This window comes from Trypanosoma rangeli (genome assembly GCF_003719475.1).
Source record: "Trypanosoma rangeli strain AM80 chromosome Unknown Tra_15.4_contig_00170, whole genome shotgun sequence".
Lineage (NCBI taxonomy): Eukaryota > Euglenozoa > Kinetoplastea > Trypanosomatida > Trypanosomatidae > Trypanosoma > Trypanosoma rangeli.
This window is the reverse complement of record NW_021705916.1, coordinates 23,262-40,669: the sequence shown is the minus strand read 5'-3', so window position 1 is coordinate 40,669 and position 17,408 is coordinate 23,262. Positions and strand designations below refer to the sequence as shown.

The 17,408-nt window shown below is 54.8% G+C and overlaps 9 protein-coding genes and 1 pseudogene across 9 annotated transcripts, besides 20 other annotated features; all 10 read left to right on the top strand.

Moving 5' to 3' along the window:
• Nucleotides 1-68: 68 nt before the first annotated feature.
• Nucleotides 69-93: a microsatellite.
• A 338-nt stretch (nt 94-431) lies between these two features.
• Nucleotides 432-449: a microsatellite.
• A 197-nt stretch (nt 450-646) lies between these two features.
• Nucleotides 647-669: a microsatellite.
• Nucleotides 670-1,072: 403 nt separating this feature from the next.
• Nucleotides 1,073-1,091: a microsatellite.
• A 501-nt stretch (nt 1,092-1,592) lies between these two features.
• TraAM80_05319 (putative C-terminal motor kinesin) lies at nt 1,593-4,406 on the top strand (the record flags this gene model as incomplete). The annotated part of the gene is made up of 1 exon (XM_029382202.1): nt 1,593-4,406. The coding sequence occupies one exon, from the start codon at nt 1,593-1,595 to the stop codon at nt 4,404-4,406; it is 2,814 nt and encodes a 937-aa protein (XP_029237946.1).
• A 69-nt stretch (nt 4,407-4,475) lies between these two features.
• Nucleotides 4,476-4,512: a microsatellite.
• Nucleotides 4,513-4,745: 233 nt separating this feature from the next.
• Nucleotides 4,746-4,775: a microsatellite.
• A 47-nt stretch (nt 4,776-4,822) lies between these two features.
• Nucleotides 4,823-4,845: a microsatellite.
• Nucleotides 4,846-4,891: 46 nt separating this feature from the next.
• TraAM80_05318 (hypothetical protein) lies at nt 4,892-5,075 on the top strand (annotated as a pseudogene).
• Nucleotides 5,076-5,156: 81 nt separating this feature from the next.
• Nucleotides 5,157-5,828, top strand: TraAM80_05317 (DUF3508 domain containing protein; the record flags this gene model as incomplete). The annotated part of the gene is made up of 1 exon (XM_029382201.1): nt 5,157-5,828. One exon carries the CDS (start codon nt 5,157-5,159, stop codon nt 5,826-5,828), a length of 672 nt encoding a protein of 223 aa, XP_029237945.1.
• Nucleotides 5,829-6,087: 259 nt separating this feature from the next.
• TraAM80_05316 (uncharacterized protein) lies at nt 6,088-7,062 on the top strand (the record flags this gene model as incomplete). The annotated part of the gene is made up of 1 exon (XM_029382200.1): nt 6,088-7,062. The coding sequence occupies one exon, from the start codon at nt 6,088-6,090 to the stop codon at nt 7,060-7,062; it is 975 nt and encodes a 324-aa protein (XP_029237944.1).
• Nucleotides 7,063-7,216: 154 nt separating this feature from the next.
• Nucleotides 7,217-7,244: a sequence feature (A-rich).
• Nucleotides 7,245-7,327: 83 nt separating this feature from the next.
• Nucleotides 7,328-7,355: a microsatellite.
• A 22-nt stretch (nt 7,356-7,377) lies between these two features.
• TraAM80_05315 (putative peptidase t) lies at nt 7,378-8,655 on the top strand (the record flags this gene model as incomplete). Its single annotated transcript, XM_029382199.1, has 1 exon — nt 7,378-8,655. One exon carries the CDS (start codon nt 7,378-7,380, stop codon nt 8,653-8,655), a length of 1,278 nt encoding a protein of 425 aa, XP_029237943.1.
• Nucleotides 8,656-8,660: 5 nt separating this feature from the next.
• Nucleotides 8,661-8,683: a microsatellite.
• Nucleotides 8,684-8,833: 150 nt separating this feature from the next.
• Nucleotides 8,834-8,855: a microsatellite.
• A 16-nt stretch (nt 8,856-8,871) lies between these two features.
• Nucleotides 8,872-8,895: a microsatellite.
• A 138-nt stretch (nt 8,896-9,033) lies between these two features.
• Nucleotides 9,034-9,065: a microsatellite.
• Nucleotides 9,066-9,422: 357 nt separating this feature from the next.
• Nucleotides 9,423-10,370, top strand: TraAM80_05314 (uncharacterized protein; the record flags this gene model as incomplete). Its single annotated transcript, XM_029382198.1, has 1 exon — nt 9,423-10,370. The coding sequence occupies one exon, from the start codon at nt 9,423-9,425 to the stop codon at nt 10,368-10,370; it is 948 nt and encodes a 315-aa protein (XP_029237942.1).
• A 355-nt stretch (nt 10,371-10,725) lies between these two features.
• Nucleotides 10,726-10,748: a microsatellite.
• Nucleotides 10,749-11,069: 321 nt separating this feature from the next.
• On the top strand, nt 11,070-12,491 carry TraAM80_05313 (uncharacterized protein; the record flags this gene model as incomplete). The annotated part of the gene is made up of 1 exon (XM_029382197.1): nt 11,070-12,491. The coding sequence occupies one exon, from the start codon at nt 11,070-11,072 to the stop codon at nt 12,489-12,491; it is 1,422 nt and encodes a 473-aa protein (XP_029237941.1).
• Nucleotides 12,492-12,556: 65 nt separating this feature from the next.
• Nucleotides 12,557-12,582: a microsatellite.
• Nucleotides 12,583-12,782: 200 nt separating this feature from the next.
• Nucleotides 12,783-14,315, top strand: TraAM80_05312 (uncharacterized protein; the record flags this gene model as incomplete). The annotated part of the gene is made up of 1 exon (XM_029382196.1): nt 12,783-14,315. One exon carries the CDS (start codon nt 12,783-12,785, stop codon nt 14,313-14,315), a length of 1,533 nt encoding a protein of 510 aa, XP_029237940.1.
• Nucleotides 14,316-14,455: 140 nt separating this feature from the next.
• Nucleotides 14,456-14,488: a microsatellite.
• Nucleotides 14,489-14,549: 61 nt separating this feature from the next.
• Nucleotides 14,550-14,607: a sequence feature (A-rich).
• An 86-nt stretch (nt 14,608-14,693) lies between these two features.
• Nucleotides 14,694-15,899, top strand: TraAM80_05311 (cell wall surface anchor family protein; the record flags this gene model as incomplete). The annotated part of the gene is made up of 1 exon (XM_029382195.1): nt 14,694-15,899. The coding sequence occupies one exon, from the start codon at nt 14,694-14,696 to the stop codon at nt 15,897-15,899; it is 1,206 nt and encodes a 401-aa protein (XP_029237939.1).
• A 260-nt stretch (nt 15,900-16,159) lies between these two features.
• Nucleotides 16,160-16,201: a microsatellite.
• A 48-nt stretch (nt 16,202-16,249) lies between these two features.
• Nucleotides 16,250-16,329: a microsatellite.
• Nucleotides 16,330-16,394: 65 nt separating this feature from the next.
• TraAM80_05310 (ADP-ribosylation factor) lies at nt 16,395-16,967 on the top strand (the record flags this gene model as incomplete). The annotated part of the gene is made up of 1 exon (XM_029382194.1): nt 16,395-16,967. One exon carries the CDS (start codon nt 16,395-16,397, stop codon nt 16,965-16,967), a length of 573 nt encoding a protein of 190 aa, XP_029237938.1.
• Nucleotides 16,968-17,337: 370 nt separating this feature from the next.
• Nucleotides 17,338-17,380: a sequence feature (A-rich).
• Between the last annotated feature and the right edge of the window lie 28 nt (nt 17,381-17,408).

Sequence of the window (17,408 nt, the reverse complement as noted above, 5' to 3'; positions counted from 1 at the left end):
AGAGACGCTCAGACGCACGCACTGCAAGCGCGTCCGCCTCTCCTTCTCCCTCTCTGTATGTGTGCGTGTATATATATATATATATATATATATGGGTGAGCGGTGTCTGGAGGGGCGATGCTCTCAAGTTTTTTTTTTTTATCTTCATGTCTTCCGCTCTCTCCTCTGTGTGGTCTACCCCACCTCTTCCTCAGGCGTCTTTATTTTTATTTGTTTGTGTTGTGGTTCAATTCTTTTGCTTCTTCCACTTGCCTTGTGTCTTTCTGGTGTGAGAATGCAGGGGTGGGGTGGGTGGGCGGTGCTTGTTGACGCCACCTGCTTTCTTACGCCTGCACCAAAGCTGACGTGTATGCGTGCTTGCCGCGGTTCCCTTCTGGGGCCGGCATGCCCAACACGGCGACATGTAAGGGACTCATCGTGGCTGCAAGAAAATATATATATATATATATGTGGATTGGTCTTTTTCATTGGGATTTTTTTGTTTGTATTCCCACTGTGACTGTGCAGGCATACGGAAACGTACACATGGAGGTATAAACGCATCTTGGATGTCACTGTACATTGCAGATGCCATGTATTCACGTCTACTACTATTTATTTTATTTTTGACTTCCGCTCTTCTCTGTTTCCGTCCTTTTTTTTTTTTTGTGTGTGTGTGTGTGTATCTGTTGAGCGTTACCTCCGTGGTTGCATGGAGGAGTGCATGGTGGTGCCGGCACACCCGCCGCCCTCTCCATCCCAGCTGTATATACATAATATGTACACAGCTCGATCTATCTCTACCCATCTCGTCTCTGCCCATGCGATTACTGTTGGCATTATGTTCATTGTTAAAAACGAAGACAAAACAAAAGTATTCATGCTTTTTTTTTATCCTTCCCGCTCTAAACACATATACACATGCGTACATTACATGTATGTGTACCTCCGTACTGTCGGTTGCTAATAGACTGAAGTGTGTGCCAGTCACGGGTTTGTTCGGTGCATCTCTGCCACTGTACTGCATGCATGTACACCCCTGTCCGTCAATGGCGTCCCAACTTCATTATATAAATATCGGCGGGGAGTACAAATATATATATATATATATACGCACGCACACACATCTTGAATTCTCTACACGCTGCACGAGTCTTTTCTCTCCATCTTTTGCTTTTTTTTTTTTCTGCTCTCTGCAGCTCTTCAGCGTTGGGCGGGCTCACGCGAGGGGGGCAGCTGGGGAACCAAACAAGCCGAAGAAAAGACAGGTACGGGAAGGCGACGTAAGAAGAACAAGACGGAAAGGAAGGGACACACGAAAACAACAACAAAAGAACCTTCTGTTCTCTGTACTGCTAGGCCTCACACACTCTTTTGTTTTTGTTTTGTTATTATTCTCTTGCCATTATTGTTATTTATAGCATCTCCTGCATATTTGCCTGCGAGTGTGTGTGTGCGTGTGCGTGGTCTGCAAAAGTCCTGGCTGCACCGTGGCAAGAGCATAGGAAGGATACATCGAGTTGTGTATTCCCTTTGTCCCAGTCCCAGCCCGTGTGTGTATCATTGCTTTTTGTCTTGCGCGTGCATCTTTGCACTCTTTGGACCGGTGCCAGATGAGCTCGATGCCGTCTCATGTGCGTATCATTGTCCGCACGAGGCCCACTGACTTTATTGCAGGCAATCTTAGCATCCAGTCAAAGGGGACGCTGCAGATCACTCGAAGAGCGGCGGCAGGCGTGGGGAATAGTGAAGTGTCGTCGTCGTCACCTACGGCCTCTTCGACGCCGGAGAATCTGACATTTACCTTTGGTGCAGTGCTGCACAACGCCTCGCAGGAGGCGGTGTTCGAAGCGACAACCGCCGACCTGGTGGATTCTGTGCTCCAGGGCTTCAACTGCACGCTGCTTTGCTACGGCCAGTGCGGGTCCGGGAAGACCTACACCCTGTTCGGCGGCAACACCTACCCCACGCGAGGGTGTGTTCCGCGCGCCATTCAGGCTATGTTTGAAACCATTGCGGCGTCTTCGGATCACGAGTTTAAGGTGAGCCTCACCTTCGTTGAGGTGCACAGCGATCAGTTGTTTGATCTCCTGGGAAAACTGCCGCTCGCTTCTACGAGACCCGGCGACAGGAACAGAAACGCCAACAAAGTCTCCGTGACACTTACTGCCACCGGAGAGGTGGCACTGCGTGGGGCGGAGGTGCGGCAATGCACCAACGAGGCCGAGGCCCTGACGGCTGTCTTTGAGGGCATGCAGCGGCGCATGACCAGTGTGAATTCTCTTAACCAGCGTGGCTCACGCTCGCACGCGGTACTTACACTTTACGTGGAAAGTAAGAGCCTGGTAGACAGCGACGCCCTCGTTCATCATTCCCAGATTGACTTTGTGGATTTGGCTGGCACGGAGCGGCCAAACATGGTGGAAGACGAGGTTGCGAAGCGAGAGGCAAAGATTGTTAACCGTTCCCTTATGATGTTTGAGCAGGTTGTTTTGGCTCTCTCGGGCCCTCAGTCGCGTCATGTGCCGTACCGCCAAAGCAAACTTACCATGCTGTTGAAGAACTCCATTGGGGGTACCAGCCGAACGACTCTCATTGCCAACATATGGCCCGAAGAGCGCAATACCGAGGCCACTGTGGCAACGTTAAACTTTGCCAAGCGGCTATTGCGAATTGAGTCAAATCCCACCGTGCATGCCTCCATGGACCCAGAAGCACACATCAAGCAACTTCAGAAGCAGGTGCTCAGCCTAAAGTCCGAGTTACGCATGCAAGATCAACTGGCTGGGCGGGAGGCGTTTTCTACTGCACCTCTGGACGGCGACGAGATGCAAATGGCACGGGGGCGTGTCATGGACTTTGTGGACGGAACCGCTCCGCAGGTGCGTGTGGGCTCTGTGCGGGAAATGCATGCCTGTTTTCTGGCCCTCAAGACAATTCTGGGCGAGCGTGACGCACAATTGAAGGAGATGGGGCGGCAAATGGCAACATCGTCACGCCCTTGTAGTTCCGGAAGCAATAAGGGCATCACGAGGCAAAAATCGGCCTCAAAGCAGCAAGGCTTGACCGTTGCGAAGGAACCGACCAAATTTGTGGCTAGCATTGAAGATGTCGAGGCTGGCGTGAGTGTGGGCACGACACAGCGACCAAGTGCTGTGATCCAAGACATGTTTTTTCAGCAGCGAACGCTCGGCCCTTCTACCATGTCATCAACGATGCAACCCGGAGTGAGGGAGCGGAGCTCTGACGTACGCTCCGCCGCCGCCGTCACACCCGTTTCCACACTTGCAATGACAACAGCAACAACAGCGGTGACCATGACCCCCACTGTCTCCCGCGCCGTTACACCCGCTGAAGCAACAACCCCCGTATCCACCAACACTGCCAGGGTGGCAGCGTGCCCGCCCCCAGATGGAGATTTGCTGAAAGCGCAGCCCTGTACACAACGCGTTTTTACGTGTCCCTTCACGGAAAAACAAGACAATATTTTTCCGCTGCTTGAGCGCTCAACTGCTGAAACAGGCACTCCACTTTCAAGGTTTTTGGGACGGCAGGATAACTTGATACGCGACCGACGCGCGGCGTTTGAGACGTACAAGCGGACAAGCAGCGGCGCTTGCCAGTTGAAGTCTATAGATGCTGTCCGAAACCTTTTGGCGGAGAAGAATGAGTTGATATTGCAGTTTCAAAAACGATTGAACGAGATTCAGGCCAAAAGGGAGACAAGTATGAAAGTTGAACAACCGCAGAGCACAACGGTGGAAGAGCGCGTGACGGCACGTTGCACCTCCTCAGATGCGGTGCGCTCATCCCCCGCCTTGTTGGAGGACTGTTGCAGCGGTCATGATGACAATGTGAGTTCTGCTGATGCGTTTTTTGCGTCAGACAGGGAAAAAATTTCTCGCATGACGTTGGAAGAAAGGAAAGCCTTTTTCAACGTCACGAACAATGCACTGAAGCGGGCAATGGTGGAGCGTGGGCATCTCGTGAGGCAGCTTCAGCGCTACTGTGAGGCTTTCATGAAAAACTTTCAGTACTGGCACCAGTCCAAACTTCAGGCGGCATTGCCAGGGCATGGGGGAAAGGCAGTGGCAGCGGCGACAGTAGGGGCTGCTTCAGCGGATACGGACGTCAAGGCCTTGCCAAATATAGCCAGCTTGCCGGTTACACGCGCCTCATGTGTCGCAGCACATGGGGAGGCCGATTTGCAGTTTACGGGCGCTGCTGGGCGCCTTGACGCGCAGGAGGTGCGATGGCAGGAGCAGCAGTTACCGGAAAGCGCGGCTTTCTATATGGCACAGGGGCTTGCGCGGAAGGGGCTACAACTGCCGGAGTCAACACCCCCCCTCTCTCCCTCTGTGTGCACGCACGCGGAAGCAAGCGGGAGGAGCACGAGGCAAAAAATAAGCGCGAAGAAGCATCTCTGAAGAAAGAAAGAAGAATGCAGTGGGGAAGTAAAACGACAACAACAAATCAATGAACATGTTTTATAGTTGAAACGAAAACAAAAATAAAACAAAGCAATGCAAAACAGACGATTACCAAAGGAGGGAGGTGGCCACCATCAAAATAATAATAAAAAAAAAGATGCAGTGACAGGTGGCATAGCCACCTGTCGGTTATGTACATATTTTGTTTTCTCTCACCGAACTCCACCAAAGGACTGTTTGACGGGCGAAGCAGGGAGAGGGAGAGCGTGTCTGTATTTGTGTGTGCTACAGGGGTGGCTTCTGCTTTAATCATCATACCTCCTTTTATGATTTCCTTTTTTATATATCATTATTATTATTATCATTGCAGTGGATGGATTCGAATCCGTAGAACTTACTGTATATGCCCATCGTATATAATATATAATATATATATCTTCCTGTTGCTGTGTCGCAGGGTGCCTGTTTGTGCAATGTGGGCGTGGCACTGGATGCGTCCCGTGAGGGGGGATGCCGACACCTTTACTCTCTCCCCATTGGTGCCCCTCTCTGATGCTGCTGATGGCAATAAAATACCGAAAATAGAAGAAAAGAAAAAGGAGGGAGCAGGGCGTCTGTGGCGCCCCAGGCACCGCAAGGCAGGAACAGTTGCGCAAACGCAAGGGTGAGGCGAAGAAGGAGGTCCCACTTTCGTCTTCCCGCTCGCGCCTGCGCGCTCCTGAGCACACACACAAGGGGGCACAAAGGATGGATGTTGCCCCGGCGCTTGCGAAAGAGATTGTGCGACGGCTCCTGAAACGCACGAATGAGTCTACGGCGCTGAATGTCACGGAGGAGCTGGCAACCTTTGTGGTGCGGCTTTCACTCTTCAACTCCCCGCAAAGCGATGGAAAAGGAAACGTTGCGGAAACGCCGGAGGCAATTGAGTTGATGGCGGAAACGCTATCAAACTACTTTGCCAACTGTTCGCCGCACGTGCTGGCGACTCTCTCGCTGCAGTGTCAAACGGCGGGGCTACTCAGCAGATTTGTGAAGAAGCGTCGCAATGATCAGGTGAAGCAGGAGGCGGTCACACTACGCCTGCTGGGTTCCCTCTGTGAGAACTCTACACGCCTGCCGGAGGAAATACTTAGTGAGATAGCCTTTTTTATTCTGCACCGCTACCGTCAACTGAGCGCCACCCAGGGGAAGCTGGGGCCGACGGGAGGAGACCGTGGGGGTCCTGCACGCCGTGCTACCGCGGTCACAAGTTCGGGATTTTGCAAATCAGACAGCGGAGGAAAAGAAGCAGCAGTTGGAGGAGCTGCGCCGCATTGTGTGGGGTATTCGCTTGTACAACAAGGCAGAGGGACGCATGGAGGGGGCGGGCCTCGTGGCGCCGAGGGAAACAGCGGAAAAGTTTTTGAATGCGTTGGATAGCTGCATTTTACAAGAAACTCACGCCGTCACCGCCGTTTGCGCGGACTACGTGAAGTTTCTCCGTTCTCCATCAGCACCCGTCAGCAACCCTGCGAGGCAGGCGATTTGCGAGGAGTACCATCGTCAACTGCAGTTTCTTCTAAACCTGCGCACAGCACGAGAACGGCTGGATGCCCTCTCCGCCCGCATCTACACAGAGTTCCTCCCCGCCTATGAGAGGGCACTCACGGAGCTGCAGGCGGTGCTTGGGGTGGGGTCGATGCGTTCCGACGGCTTAACGCTGCGCAGTCACGTGCCGAAGCGCATTGTCTATCCAAAATTTATTGCTCTTGCAGAGGCCTACGAGGAAGTGGAGCAGAGTTTTGAGGGGTTTGACGAAATCCAGGCCTTGCTGGATGTCTCCTTGTCTCTCGGCAAAATACAAAAGACGTCATTGCCGCCAACAATCCTGGCAGAAGCCGTGGCTGCCTCGAAGGATACGACGGCCGATCGTGCTGCTCTCGCAGCTGCCATTGCCGCACAGGAGGCGTCAGTGCTTCTGCAGTACGCTAAGGATGCTAGCGAGCTGGCACAGTACGGTGCATTGCGTGCGATGAACGGGCTGTGCCCGGTGAGTCTTGTGGAAGAGGGCATATGCGTGCAGGGGCACACGAATGAGGAGGAAAGCGCATTTGCCGGCTTTATTGTTTGTTCGCTGCCCGACAGCACACGAGGCGACTGGTACGCCTTTTCCTCTGGATACGCGTTGCGGCGGTTTGTGGGGGCGCCGCTGTGGTTCATTGAGGGCGTGCGGCATCTGGTGCAGGAAGATTTTGTGCTTGTCGGCCTGCTCAATCTCTTCAACCACGTCCCGCGGGAGTTGTACATCAAGGGCACCCGCATCTACGAGTCACGCGAGGCTCTCATCACAGCGAAGGTGCGTCAAGACGCCTGCACGCAGACGGGACAAAGAGACCCTTACATGGATCACAATTATCGCTGGAACGAGTGGGACCTGCGGCGCCAAGCACTGAAGCTCGTCAACCTCCTCAACATGCGTACACACTCGACCCAGACGATTGCCTCTCACTTCCGCCGTGATAACACCACGCAAATACGTCCACCTCGTGACGACGCGACGCAGACGATGCAGGACGCCGCGGTGCAGCCACCACGCACGGTGCAGTACCTTAAGGGGCTGCGGGGTACCCAGACCTCCGCGATAGAGACTGTCCAGCGGACCTTCTTGTACTAGCCAAAGGAGGAGGGGGGAAGGTGCTGGGGCTGTGGCGGCTACGGGGTTTCACATGTGAATTGAAATCATTATGTACGGTAGATACTAAAGTGGGATGGAAGAGAGGCAAGCAAGCACACAAACTAAAAAAAAAAAGATTAAAAAGTGACTGGGGTTTTTCTTCTTTTTTTATTTTGTTTTTTGTCCGTGGAAGCTTTTCTGCTTGTTGCTTCTGCCTCATTTCTTTGTCTCTTTCCTCGGTTTACGGTACGAAGGAAACAAGGAAATATATATATATATATATATACATCTATTGGCAGTAACCCACACAGAACGATGCCAGGCAAAAGTATAGAGGATCGGCTTGTGGAGCGCTTCATGCGGTACTCCGCCATCCCAAGCCAGAGCAACCCGAATAATGTCGGTAAGTGCCTGCCAACGTCTCCTGGGCAGCAGGAGCTTGCGGAGCTCATTGCCGCAGAGCTGCGTGCCTGCAGCCTGCTTGACGTCGTGTGCGACAACCACGCGACCGTGACGGCGGTTAAGCCGGGCCGCAAGAGGGATTGCCCGACAATAGGCTTCATTGTTCACCTCGACACTGCCCCAGTTGGCCTCAGTCCGGTGGTGCGGGCACAGAAGTTGCGCTACGAGGGTGGGGATGTCTGCCTCAATAAGGAACAGGACATTTGGCTGCGGGCGGCGGAGCACCCCGAGATTGTACCGTACGCCGGCCAGGAAGTTTTATTTGGCGACGGCACGAGTGTTCTTGGCGCGGATGACAAGGCCGCGGTGGCGTCGGTGATGGAGATGATCACAAGTCTGCGGCCGGAGGACGAGCACGGCGACATCATTGTCTGCTGCGTTCCAGACGAGGAGGTTGGACTTGTGGGCGCCAAGCACCTTGACGTTGCTTCCCGCTTCAACGTGGATTTTGCATATACAATTGACTGCTGTGAGCTGGGTGAGGTGGTGTACGAGAACTTCAACGCTGCCGCCGCTACAATCACATTTACCGGTGTCACAGCACACCCCATGTCGGCGAAGGGGGTGCTGGTGAATCCGTTGCTGATGGCCGTGGATTACATTTCACGCTTTGACCGCAGCGAGACGCCAGAGGTCACGGCGGGAAAGGAGGGCTACCACTGGTTTGCGGAGATGACTGCAAACCAAAACGAGGCCGTTCTCCACGCGATGGTGCGTGACTTTGACGGGGCGAAGTTTGAGAAGCGGAAGCAGAAGCTGCACACGGTGGCTAACGAGATCCAGCAGCTGCACCCCACCGGCCGCGTGCAGGTGCACGTGGCAGACCAGTACCACAACATTGCCGACGCCCTCGGCAGCGATCGCACGGCGGTGGACATCATCTTTGAGGCGATGCGAACTGTGGGGGTGGATGCGAAAGTGACAGCGATGCGCGGTGGAACGGACGGGGCGGTGCTCTCCGCGAAGGGCATCGTGACGCCAAATTACTTCACCGGTGCACACAACTTCCACTCAAAGTTTGAGTTTCTGCCGGTTCCGTCTCTGGTCAAGTCGTATGAGGTGACGCGGCAGATTGTTCTTCAGGCGGCCAAGCGCGTGAAGCCGCCGCGGTGTCGGGGGCGGATGGGATGAACGGCCGTGCGTGCGTGCGTGTGTGGTGTTTTGTGACGGTCTCCGCCTCAATTTTTTTTTTTTATTTATTTCTCGAAGGTCAATGAGAATGCGCACACACACACAGAGAGAGAGAGAGGGGGACGAGGCGTCCTTCTTTCCCTCCTCCCATGAAGGCTGGCAGAAGAGGCAAGGCGTTGGTGGGAGGGAGGGAGGGAAGGTACGAACGTTTGCCGCTTTTTTTTTTCTCTTTTTTTTTTTACATTTTACTTCGGCGTGTGTGTGTGAAACCGTGCAGGGCGTCTCTGCATGCACGCCATTTTTATTTCTGCGTTTGTCATTGCGCGAAAAAACGGTGCCTTCGCAATGTTGTATTTCTAAAGGAACTGCGGCGTCCTCTTTTTTTTTTTCTTCTTTTTTTCTTTGTTTTTAAGCTGTGCCGCACGACAGGGCGGTGTAAGCCGCCCCCCTGCTCCCGGTTGGCTTTCTTTGTGTGTGGGTTCCGCGGCGCTGTGGACATTCCGCCCGCCTCTGCTTTTGCTGGCCGAGGCAACCGACCCACGTTGCGGAAATAACCCACCATCTTTTTTTTTTTTGCTACTTCTCTTCCCCTGTGCGTACCAGCGGCCTCAGCCTACACCCGCGTGCGCCGCCAAACAGTGAGCATTCACCGCAAACGAAAAGATAAGATCAAGCAAGGAGGGAACAGGTTGTGAGTGGGAGCAACAATAAAAAGAGGGAAATACGGCATTGAAGGAGGCAATATCAGTGAATAGAGAGGGAGTGAAATGAGCGACTCGCTTGTCTTACTGCAGTCCCTGACACCGCTTGACGTCAAGCAGCTTTCGAGGGAGCAAAAGCGGCAGCTTCTACGACAGCACCGCGAGCACCCATCCCGCAATGCGAACGTTGTGCTTCTGCTAGGGACGGATCTTCTTGCTGGCGGCACCGGTGGCATGGGTTTCGCAGAGCTGTCGTGCATCTACGAGCAGGTCCTTATTGCTGCGCTGGACTGCGGCAGAGTGGACAGAGCGCGGCAGTACCTCGCAGTCCTGCAGAAATGGTTTGGAAAGCAGTCGCTGCGGGTGCGACATCTTGAGGGGTTGTGTTTGGAGGGGGATGGCAAGGCAGCAGAGGCGGAGCGTTTGTACCGCGCCATCCTGAAGGATAACCCATCAGACCAGCTTTCTGTTCTGCGCCTTTCCGCCATGTTGAAAAGTGAGGGGGAGTACCGGAAGGCCATTGACCTCTTAGAAAAGCAGCAGGTTTACGTCGATGATAACGGTGAAAAGCACACCTTGCTGGAGGTACACCGCGGCGACAGTGTCTCCACCTACCGTGAACTCTCTAACCTCTACTATCTCTGCGAGGACTATCACATGGCTCTTCACTACGCCGACGAGGCGATGTTGTTCAACGGCAACGACTACCTTTCTCATACCCGACTGGCGGAGCTGTACTACATTGTAGGCGACCACAGACGCAGCCTTGTCGAGTACGCGCAGTCGCTGCGTCTTAACGGCCACGCGAACAACTGCAGGGCCGCCTACGGCCTTTGGGTCACCGCCAACGAAGTCGTGCGGCAGGCGAAGTCGACCTCGAAGCGGTCGGACAGCGAACAGGAGACGGAGGAGGTGGTGGAGCTGCGTGCGTGGGCGGAGAAGAAACTCCTGGAGATCTACGAGGGCAGTCCGATGCTTTCCGCAGTGCAGGCCATGCTGCAGCGCGGGGCGTGAGTGGAGCTCACATTCACACCGAAGAAAAGTAACGAAGAAGAAGAAATGAAATGAAAGCAAGTTCGCCAAGGAAGGAGGCGGGATACAAGGAAACGGTTGCAGATGGGAACTGCCACCGACGGCAGCGCCGCCGCATGGGAGGAGCTGCAAAGGCGCCTACGTGCATTGAAGGGGAGCAGCGGTGAAGAGCGGCCAGGACCGCATCGGTTGGGGTGCACCCCGCCCCGCCTCAGTGGCTTTTGTCGGTGCCACGATACATGGAGTGGACTGTTGGTAAAGTAACGTAATAGTGAGGAAGACGAGGCAAGAAGGAGAACAAGAACAACAAAGAGTCATGAACTGAGAGGGTCAAAACAAGGAAGGAAGGAAAGAGGGAAGACAGACGAGAGGAAATTAATGGGGTGGGGCAAGAGAAACCACCAAAGGCACGACACAAAAAAAAAAAAAGAAGGTAGGCGCACCCACAAGAGAGACTGGTGGAAGTGGCAGTGGCGCGTTCCAAGGCGCAACCGTTGCACCCCTGCAGTTTCTTCACGGAAGCGCCTTTTTTTTATCTCACTTTGCCCCCGCATCTGTCTTTTCCGAGACAATAAAACAACGTAATGCAGGGGGCGATGCGCACCACTGCCGTGAGGTGCCCGTCCGTATTTGATGAGCCGTTTTTTTTTGTTTTTGCTTTTGACGTGGTGTGCACATGAGATGTTACTTTGCTTTTTTTTTTTTCTTGCTGTTTCTCCACGTCTCCACTTTTCACTTCACGTTGTAGCAGCAGTAGACTGCAGGGACGGTGTGGAGGCCCTTCCCCATTGCACCGGAGATACAAACTGCACGCTTAGCAGTTCACTGCAGCGCCACCACCGCCCTGCCGCTCCCACAATGAGCGAGTTGGGTGCGTCGACGAGTGAAACGTACACTCAGCAGTCATCTACGCTCATCTCCTCCAAGCTGGCACCCTCTGCCGCAGCTGTATCGGGTAATCCCGCAGCCACGCCCACAAGGTCAGCTCCGGCTGCTGCAACTGCAACTGTAACTGCAACTGCCGCGTTGGCACCTGACCGCCGAGAGCAGCGGAAGGCGGCGGAAATGGTTGTGGCTGATGTGCGCGGAACGGTGGAGTATCGTGCGGCGTGGGACGTGGAGCTCTGGAAGGCCATTCAGACTTCGCGGCTGCGGCGGGAGTTAGAGGAGCAGAAAAAGAAGGCTCTCGCAGCGCTGGCAAAGTTTGTCAAGTCGAGGGAGCAACAGGCGATGGAGAGCTGCGAGCTGCGGGAGCGAGAGAGTGGACGCCGAGAGCAGCGGTTGGTGGAGGAGGAGAAGCAGATAGAGAAGCGAAAGTGGCGGCTGGCGGAGATGGAGAAAGACATGCGAAACATCCGTCAGCAGCTGGTGGAGGCGCGGCGGCGTGCGGAGGCCGAGGCGCAGGCGGAGGTGAGGCGGGCGAAGGAGGACGCCGCCCACGCGGTGGCGCTGCAGGAGCAGCGCATACAAGCAGCAGAGGCACACACGAAGCGTGCAGAGGAGCGGCTGCAGCAGACGCAACGCGACTACCTGATGCTTTCAGAGGAGTTTCACCGCTTCCGCACACGGGAGCTGGCGGCGCCGCCTGAGAAGTCGACCAGTATTGAGGCGCGGCTGCGGACGGAGTTTGCGATGGAGCAGCAGGCGTTGCAGGATCGTCTTGAGCGGCGACACGCGGAACGTGAGGAGCAGCTGACGCGGCGTTGCCGTGAACTTGAAGAGGAAAACAGGCGACTGACGGCGTTGGCCACCAAACGCAAGGAGCAAATGCGGCGCGGCACGGAAGAGGTGGCGCGGCTCACGTCAGTGAACAACGCTTTAGAAGGCCGACTTAGGCAACGTTCAGCGAGGGACATTGCTGCGGAAGCCGCGGACGCCAGAAAAACGGAGAAACAAGTGGTGATGGGCGACGCGACTCCGCAGATTCCGGCCGTTGATGTCCTGCCTATTGCAGAAGAAATTGAGCGGCTACGTTGTGAGCGTCGGGCGATTCTGGAGGGCAGCGCGGGGGCGCTGGACGTGGACAGCGACGTGGTACGCTGCTTGGACGCGAAGATTAACGACATGCTTGAGCGGCTGAACGGCCGGGGTCCGTCGCTGTAGCCGGTGAGAGGCTGCTGAGTGCCGTGGCTGCTTTCGGCGTCGCCACCCATAGAGAAGATGATCCCTGTTGTCTGTGTGTTTGTGTGTGTGTTATCCCCCCCCCCTTTCTCTTTTTATCTTGTTTGTTGTGTTTGCGCCGGTTGCCGTTCGATGTTGGCTCCTCATCGGGTACCTCCCCCTTTTTTTTATTTTTATTTTTCTCTCTGCCACATCCTGTGCGTCTTGGTGGCGGCGGTGGCAATAACAATAATATGGTAGGCAGCACAGTGCAGTGGCAGTTGCGTCGCGTCAATGTCCTCCACTGCGTCGCATCCCCCGTTTAAGTCCGCTGCGTTTCGCCGCGGTGCGTTGGGCAGCCCCGCACCGACGACGGTGGGTAACGACCATAACATCAACGACAGTGATGTCCGGCGGCCTTTCATCGTGATTGCGCCGCCAGCAGCACCCCCCGTGCCGGCACTCCAGCGAGGAAAAGAGTGGCGCCCTTACCCCAGCGTGCCTTTTTATGCCACGATGCAAGGCCTGCAGCTGGTGATGGACGTGGCCGGACCCGAGGAGGACGCCAGTGACGATTTGAATGATGCGGAACTGCTAAATAGCCTTCCGACGCTGCAGACACTTTTACAAGGGGCTGCCACAAAATACGGCAGTATGTACTACCTGACTTCTCTGCAGGCAAGCCGCAATCCTTTGCTTTATCCTGCAGAGGCATCCCGGTGGCATACTGGGGTCTCTACGGCTGCTTCACTCGTGGCAACCACCGAGCTGGACTACTGGAAGTACCTCCAAGCCCTACAGGATGTCTTTTATCGCTTCACTGAGCTACGTGATCGCTGTTGCACTGAATTTTCACAGAAGCTCTGCACACACCATATTTTCTTTGTGCACCTCAGAGACCATCCTCGGCTAAAGGATCTCATGGCGATGCTGGCGGTTGAGCAGGCTCGCCTTTGCTTCTGCCTTTGCGCTTCTTCAAGGGTGACACAACAATACTTTACACAGCGCGCGCAGGATGTGGGGGTGGAGCTGGAGTGGGTGTTGGGGTCTGCGTTAGTGACGGAGCCGGATAGTTTGACAATGACGGAGGTCAACCCCGTTTTTGCTTTATGGGACGTGTTTGTGAACCTGCCGCTGCACACCACCTCGCGGACGCAAGAGGTGGGTGACGTGGCGGCAACAGTGCTGTCTCCCGACGGTGTCATCGCCGAGCGCTTTTTGCGAAACGTCAGTGTGACACTTGTTTCCTCGCTACGCTTCGCTGGTAGTGAGTGGAGCGCCCCTGCGATGCGGCTGTGCGAGGTGGGGCAGCTCTCGGAGAGTGGTCGGCGCCGACTAGTCTGGTCGTTGGTGGCAACCCCGTGTGTCGTGCTGCCGCACCTTGTGGTGGGCCTCGTGCGGTGCCTCGTCGAGGAGAGCCCTGTCGACTACTTTGAGATGCGATTCACACACGAACATGCCGCAGCTGCCGGGATGGACGCTGCAAAGGGCGCGGGCCGTGGCGTCGCGTGCGTGGCGGGAGCTCGCCATGGGGTAACGCAGCGTAAGAGTGCCTCCTCCACCAGCAGCAATAATTTGCGCGCGTTTAGCCGCCTCAGCGCTGAGGCGTGGCTTTCCGACGATGACCGCCGGCATTACGGTCTTTTTCTGGAAGATGATCCGATTCCATTGGAATGCGAGTTCACGATGGAGGCGCTGCGCTACCGCCGGCAGATGGGCCGCACATATCCCGCGACAGATGAGGAGTTACTGCACCCGCAGTGCTGGGGATGCAGCTTCCAGATGGAAAACCACGTGGAATGCATTTTGGCCGACGACGAGGGGTGAAGGAAGGGCACGGACTTGGGCTGGAGGCGGGAAAGGAGCACCTTCTTGCAGCTCCTTCACGACCCTGCAGAGGCCGAGATTCTGTGGAGGAGGATGATACGTTCTGGAAGAACGACGAGCGTAAGCGCAAACAAACATGCAAAAAAGAAAAACAACAAAAACAAGAAACAAAACAGTTGTGGTGCGTTGCAGTCTGTCTGGGAGGAGGACGGTTTGCGCGGCATTCGTTTCATGTCTTTATCTTTTCTTTTCTTCTTTCTTTCTCTTTCTTATCTTTGGTGTTCTTCTTCTTGACGATGTGATTTAGGATTTCTTGCGGTTACGTTTTCTGCCTTTTTTACGTTTACCCGCCGTGACAGTTCAAGGTGGGCGGAAGTCATGACGGCAGTGCCATTGTTGCTGCTGTTCTTGCTACTGGGTTGCATCCCGCCTTTTGCCGTGGCCCGGCAGCACATCGTCTTGGATGTGGATGGCTCAGTAGAGGACTACGCCTCACTCACAAGCATTGCCCAGAACCCGAACCTGCGCAGCCAGTTGAGTCTTATTACCGTATCTGGGATGACATGGGGCCACGCCGCGACGTTGGCACGCAATCTCTGCCGCTTCCTTTCGCTTGCGCAGTTGGAGGCTGTTACTGTGTCGGTAGGGGCACTGACAGCGGCGGCCGATGAGTACGACGCGTCAGTGTCGCGCGGTGGGTGTGGTCACAGCCAGGGGTTTCCCTCCACCCCACACGATGCGCTGCGTCGTGGCATGACGTACTCCCGTGCCGATGTTACAAACTCCTTCGGCGCGGCCTATAGTCTCCCCCCTAAGTCATGTAAAGTGGAGGTGAGTGCATCGCAGGCGCTTTACGATATGCTCGCTGGCATGTCTGCCGGCGATACCGTGGTTTATCTCGCTTTGGCCAGTTCCACCAACTTGGCATCGGCGCTGAGGTATTTGGGTCGCCGCGACCCTGCTTCTCTGCAACGATTTAAGCGGTCGGCGGTGGTGCACTTCCTTGAAAAGGGATACAGCCTTGCGGTAGATAACACGTCCACCTCTTATGTGCTGGCAGAACCCGGGTTGCGTATTGTGCTTTACCTGCCCTCCTTCTACGACCCCGCGGTTACCTTCTCGGTGAGCTCGTGGAGTGAGCTCAGCACCATGGCGAAGGCGAGAGACATCTCTAGGGCTGTGAAGTGGCTCTTCGGCGCATGGGAAGCTAAAAAGGCTCTCGTCGAGTCCCGCAGCAACGACGCCCACACGGCGTTTTTTAGGGAAGGCGGTCCAGCGAGCAGTCTGGTGACGCTCTGCGCCCTTGACGCCACCGTGCGAGCCAGCTGCACCACGTACCGCACGGCGTTGTCTAGTGTGTCGCTTCATTTGGCGCAACCTACGCACGCTGGGGCTGGCACGGTGCAGTATAGAATCACAGGCAATAATGTGACATGGCCGTCCTACCTGCTGGCAACGCCGCGGGACGGCCTTGGGGCGACGCACTACCTTGTTGCGCAGCCAGCCGATCGTTTTATGCCACCCGCCGCTACTTCTTTGGCGTCCGTCTTCATGTCTGTGTGGTCGGATCTCCTGCGGTCGTAGGTGGGACAAATATTGCAGTTTTTGAGGTGGAAGGATGTTTTTTTTTTTTTCTGCTTGTGGCGTTAGCGGAGGGGTGGCGGTGAAGCTACGGTTGCGTGCGGGCTGCTGCATGGCCTCCACCATTCTGTGCCAGGCATGCTGTGATAATTCCCACTGCCTGCTTGCAGCGTGCATGTCATCTTGCCGCATTCCTTTCCGTTTTGTTCTTCGCGACAGCAAGAGGGCTGTCGATCACGCCTTGTGTGGAGTAGGAAGGAAGGAAGAAATAAAAAAAAAAAAGAGGAAAAACAACAACAACAAAAGGGGCGGGGGAACGGAAACGTACAGGAGCGCAGAGGACATCAGCACCGAGAAGAAAAGAGCAAGCGAGAAAGAAGAAAGCTCCAGCAGCAAGAAAAGGCGAGGCAAAGAGAAGAAGAAGAATAAAAAGCGCGCACACACAAACATACAAGGAGACATATTTTATTACATTACATCCTAAAGGCGCTGCCAGCCATGGGTGCTTGGCTCTCTCGGCTGAAGTCGGCGTTGGGGTTTTTACCAGCAGACAAAAAGATTCGTGTACTTATTTTAGGTCTCGACAATGCAGGGAAGACGTCTATTTTGTACCGCCTGCAGTTAGGCAACGTTGTGTCCACTGTTCCCACGGTGGGGTTTAACCTGGAGACGATGCACTACAAGAATATTTCGTTTGAGGTGTGGGATTTGGGCGGCCAGGCCAATATTCGGCCTTTTTGGCGCTGCTACTTTACCGACACCGACGCCATTATTTACGTTGTGGACAGTAGCGACAAGGATCGTATGGGGGTCGCCAAGCACGAGTTATACAATCTCCTAGACGAGGACGAGCTGCGGGCGAGTCTCCTGCTTATCTTCGCCAACAAACAGGACATGATGGGCGCGGCGAGTGAGACGGAGGTTGCACAGCTGCTCGGGGTCGCATCTCTGACGAGCCACACCTGGACTATAGTGAAGAGCAGCGCGAAGACAGGCGAGGGACTTATTGAGGGCATGGATTGGCTCTGCGACAAGCTGCGAGAGCGGGGCACCGTCACCAATGCCCCGTAGGCGTTGTCATCATTCAGGTTCTACGTGCGTCGGCACAGATGGTACTGCGTGTGACTATTTTTCTCATTGCTGTTGTTTTTGTGTTTCATTTGTTTGTACGTATTTCATTGGTGTTTGTTTTCTGGTTTTGGACCGTTTGTGTGTGTGTGGTTGAGTGGGCGGGGGGATGCCTGTGTGGCCGTGATAGAGATAAAATGTTTTTCGCGCCCCCCTTTCCACTTCAGTGAACAGCTTTCCCGTATTTCTTTGTTCCATCCCTCTTTTTAATACTTTTCATTTTTGTCGTTGTTTGCTCCCCAACCTCCTTCGTTTGCAGCAGCCCCATACAACTGCCTTAATCTGAAATGGGGTAGGAGCGGGCGCGTGCCACTTGTTTTTTTTTTTTTTTTCGTTTTTGTCTGTTGTTGTCTTTTCCCCTTTTGTCCTCCGCTTTCTCTCTTC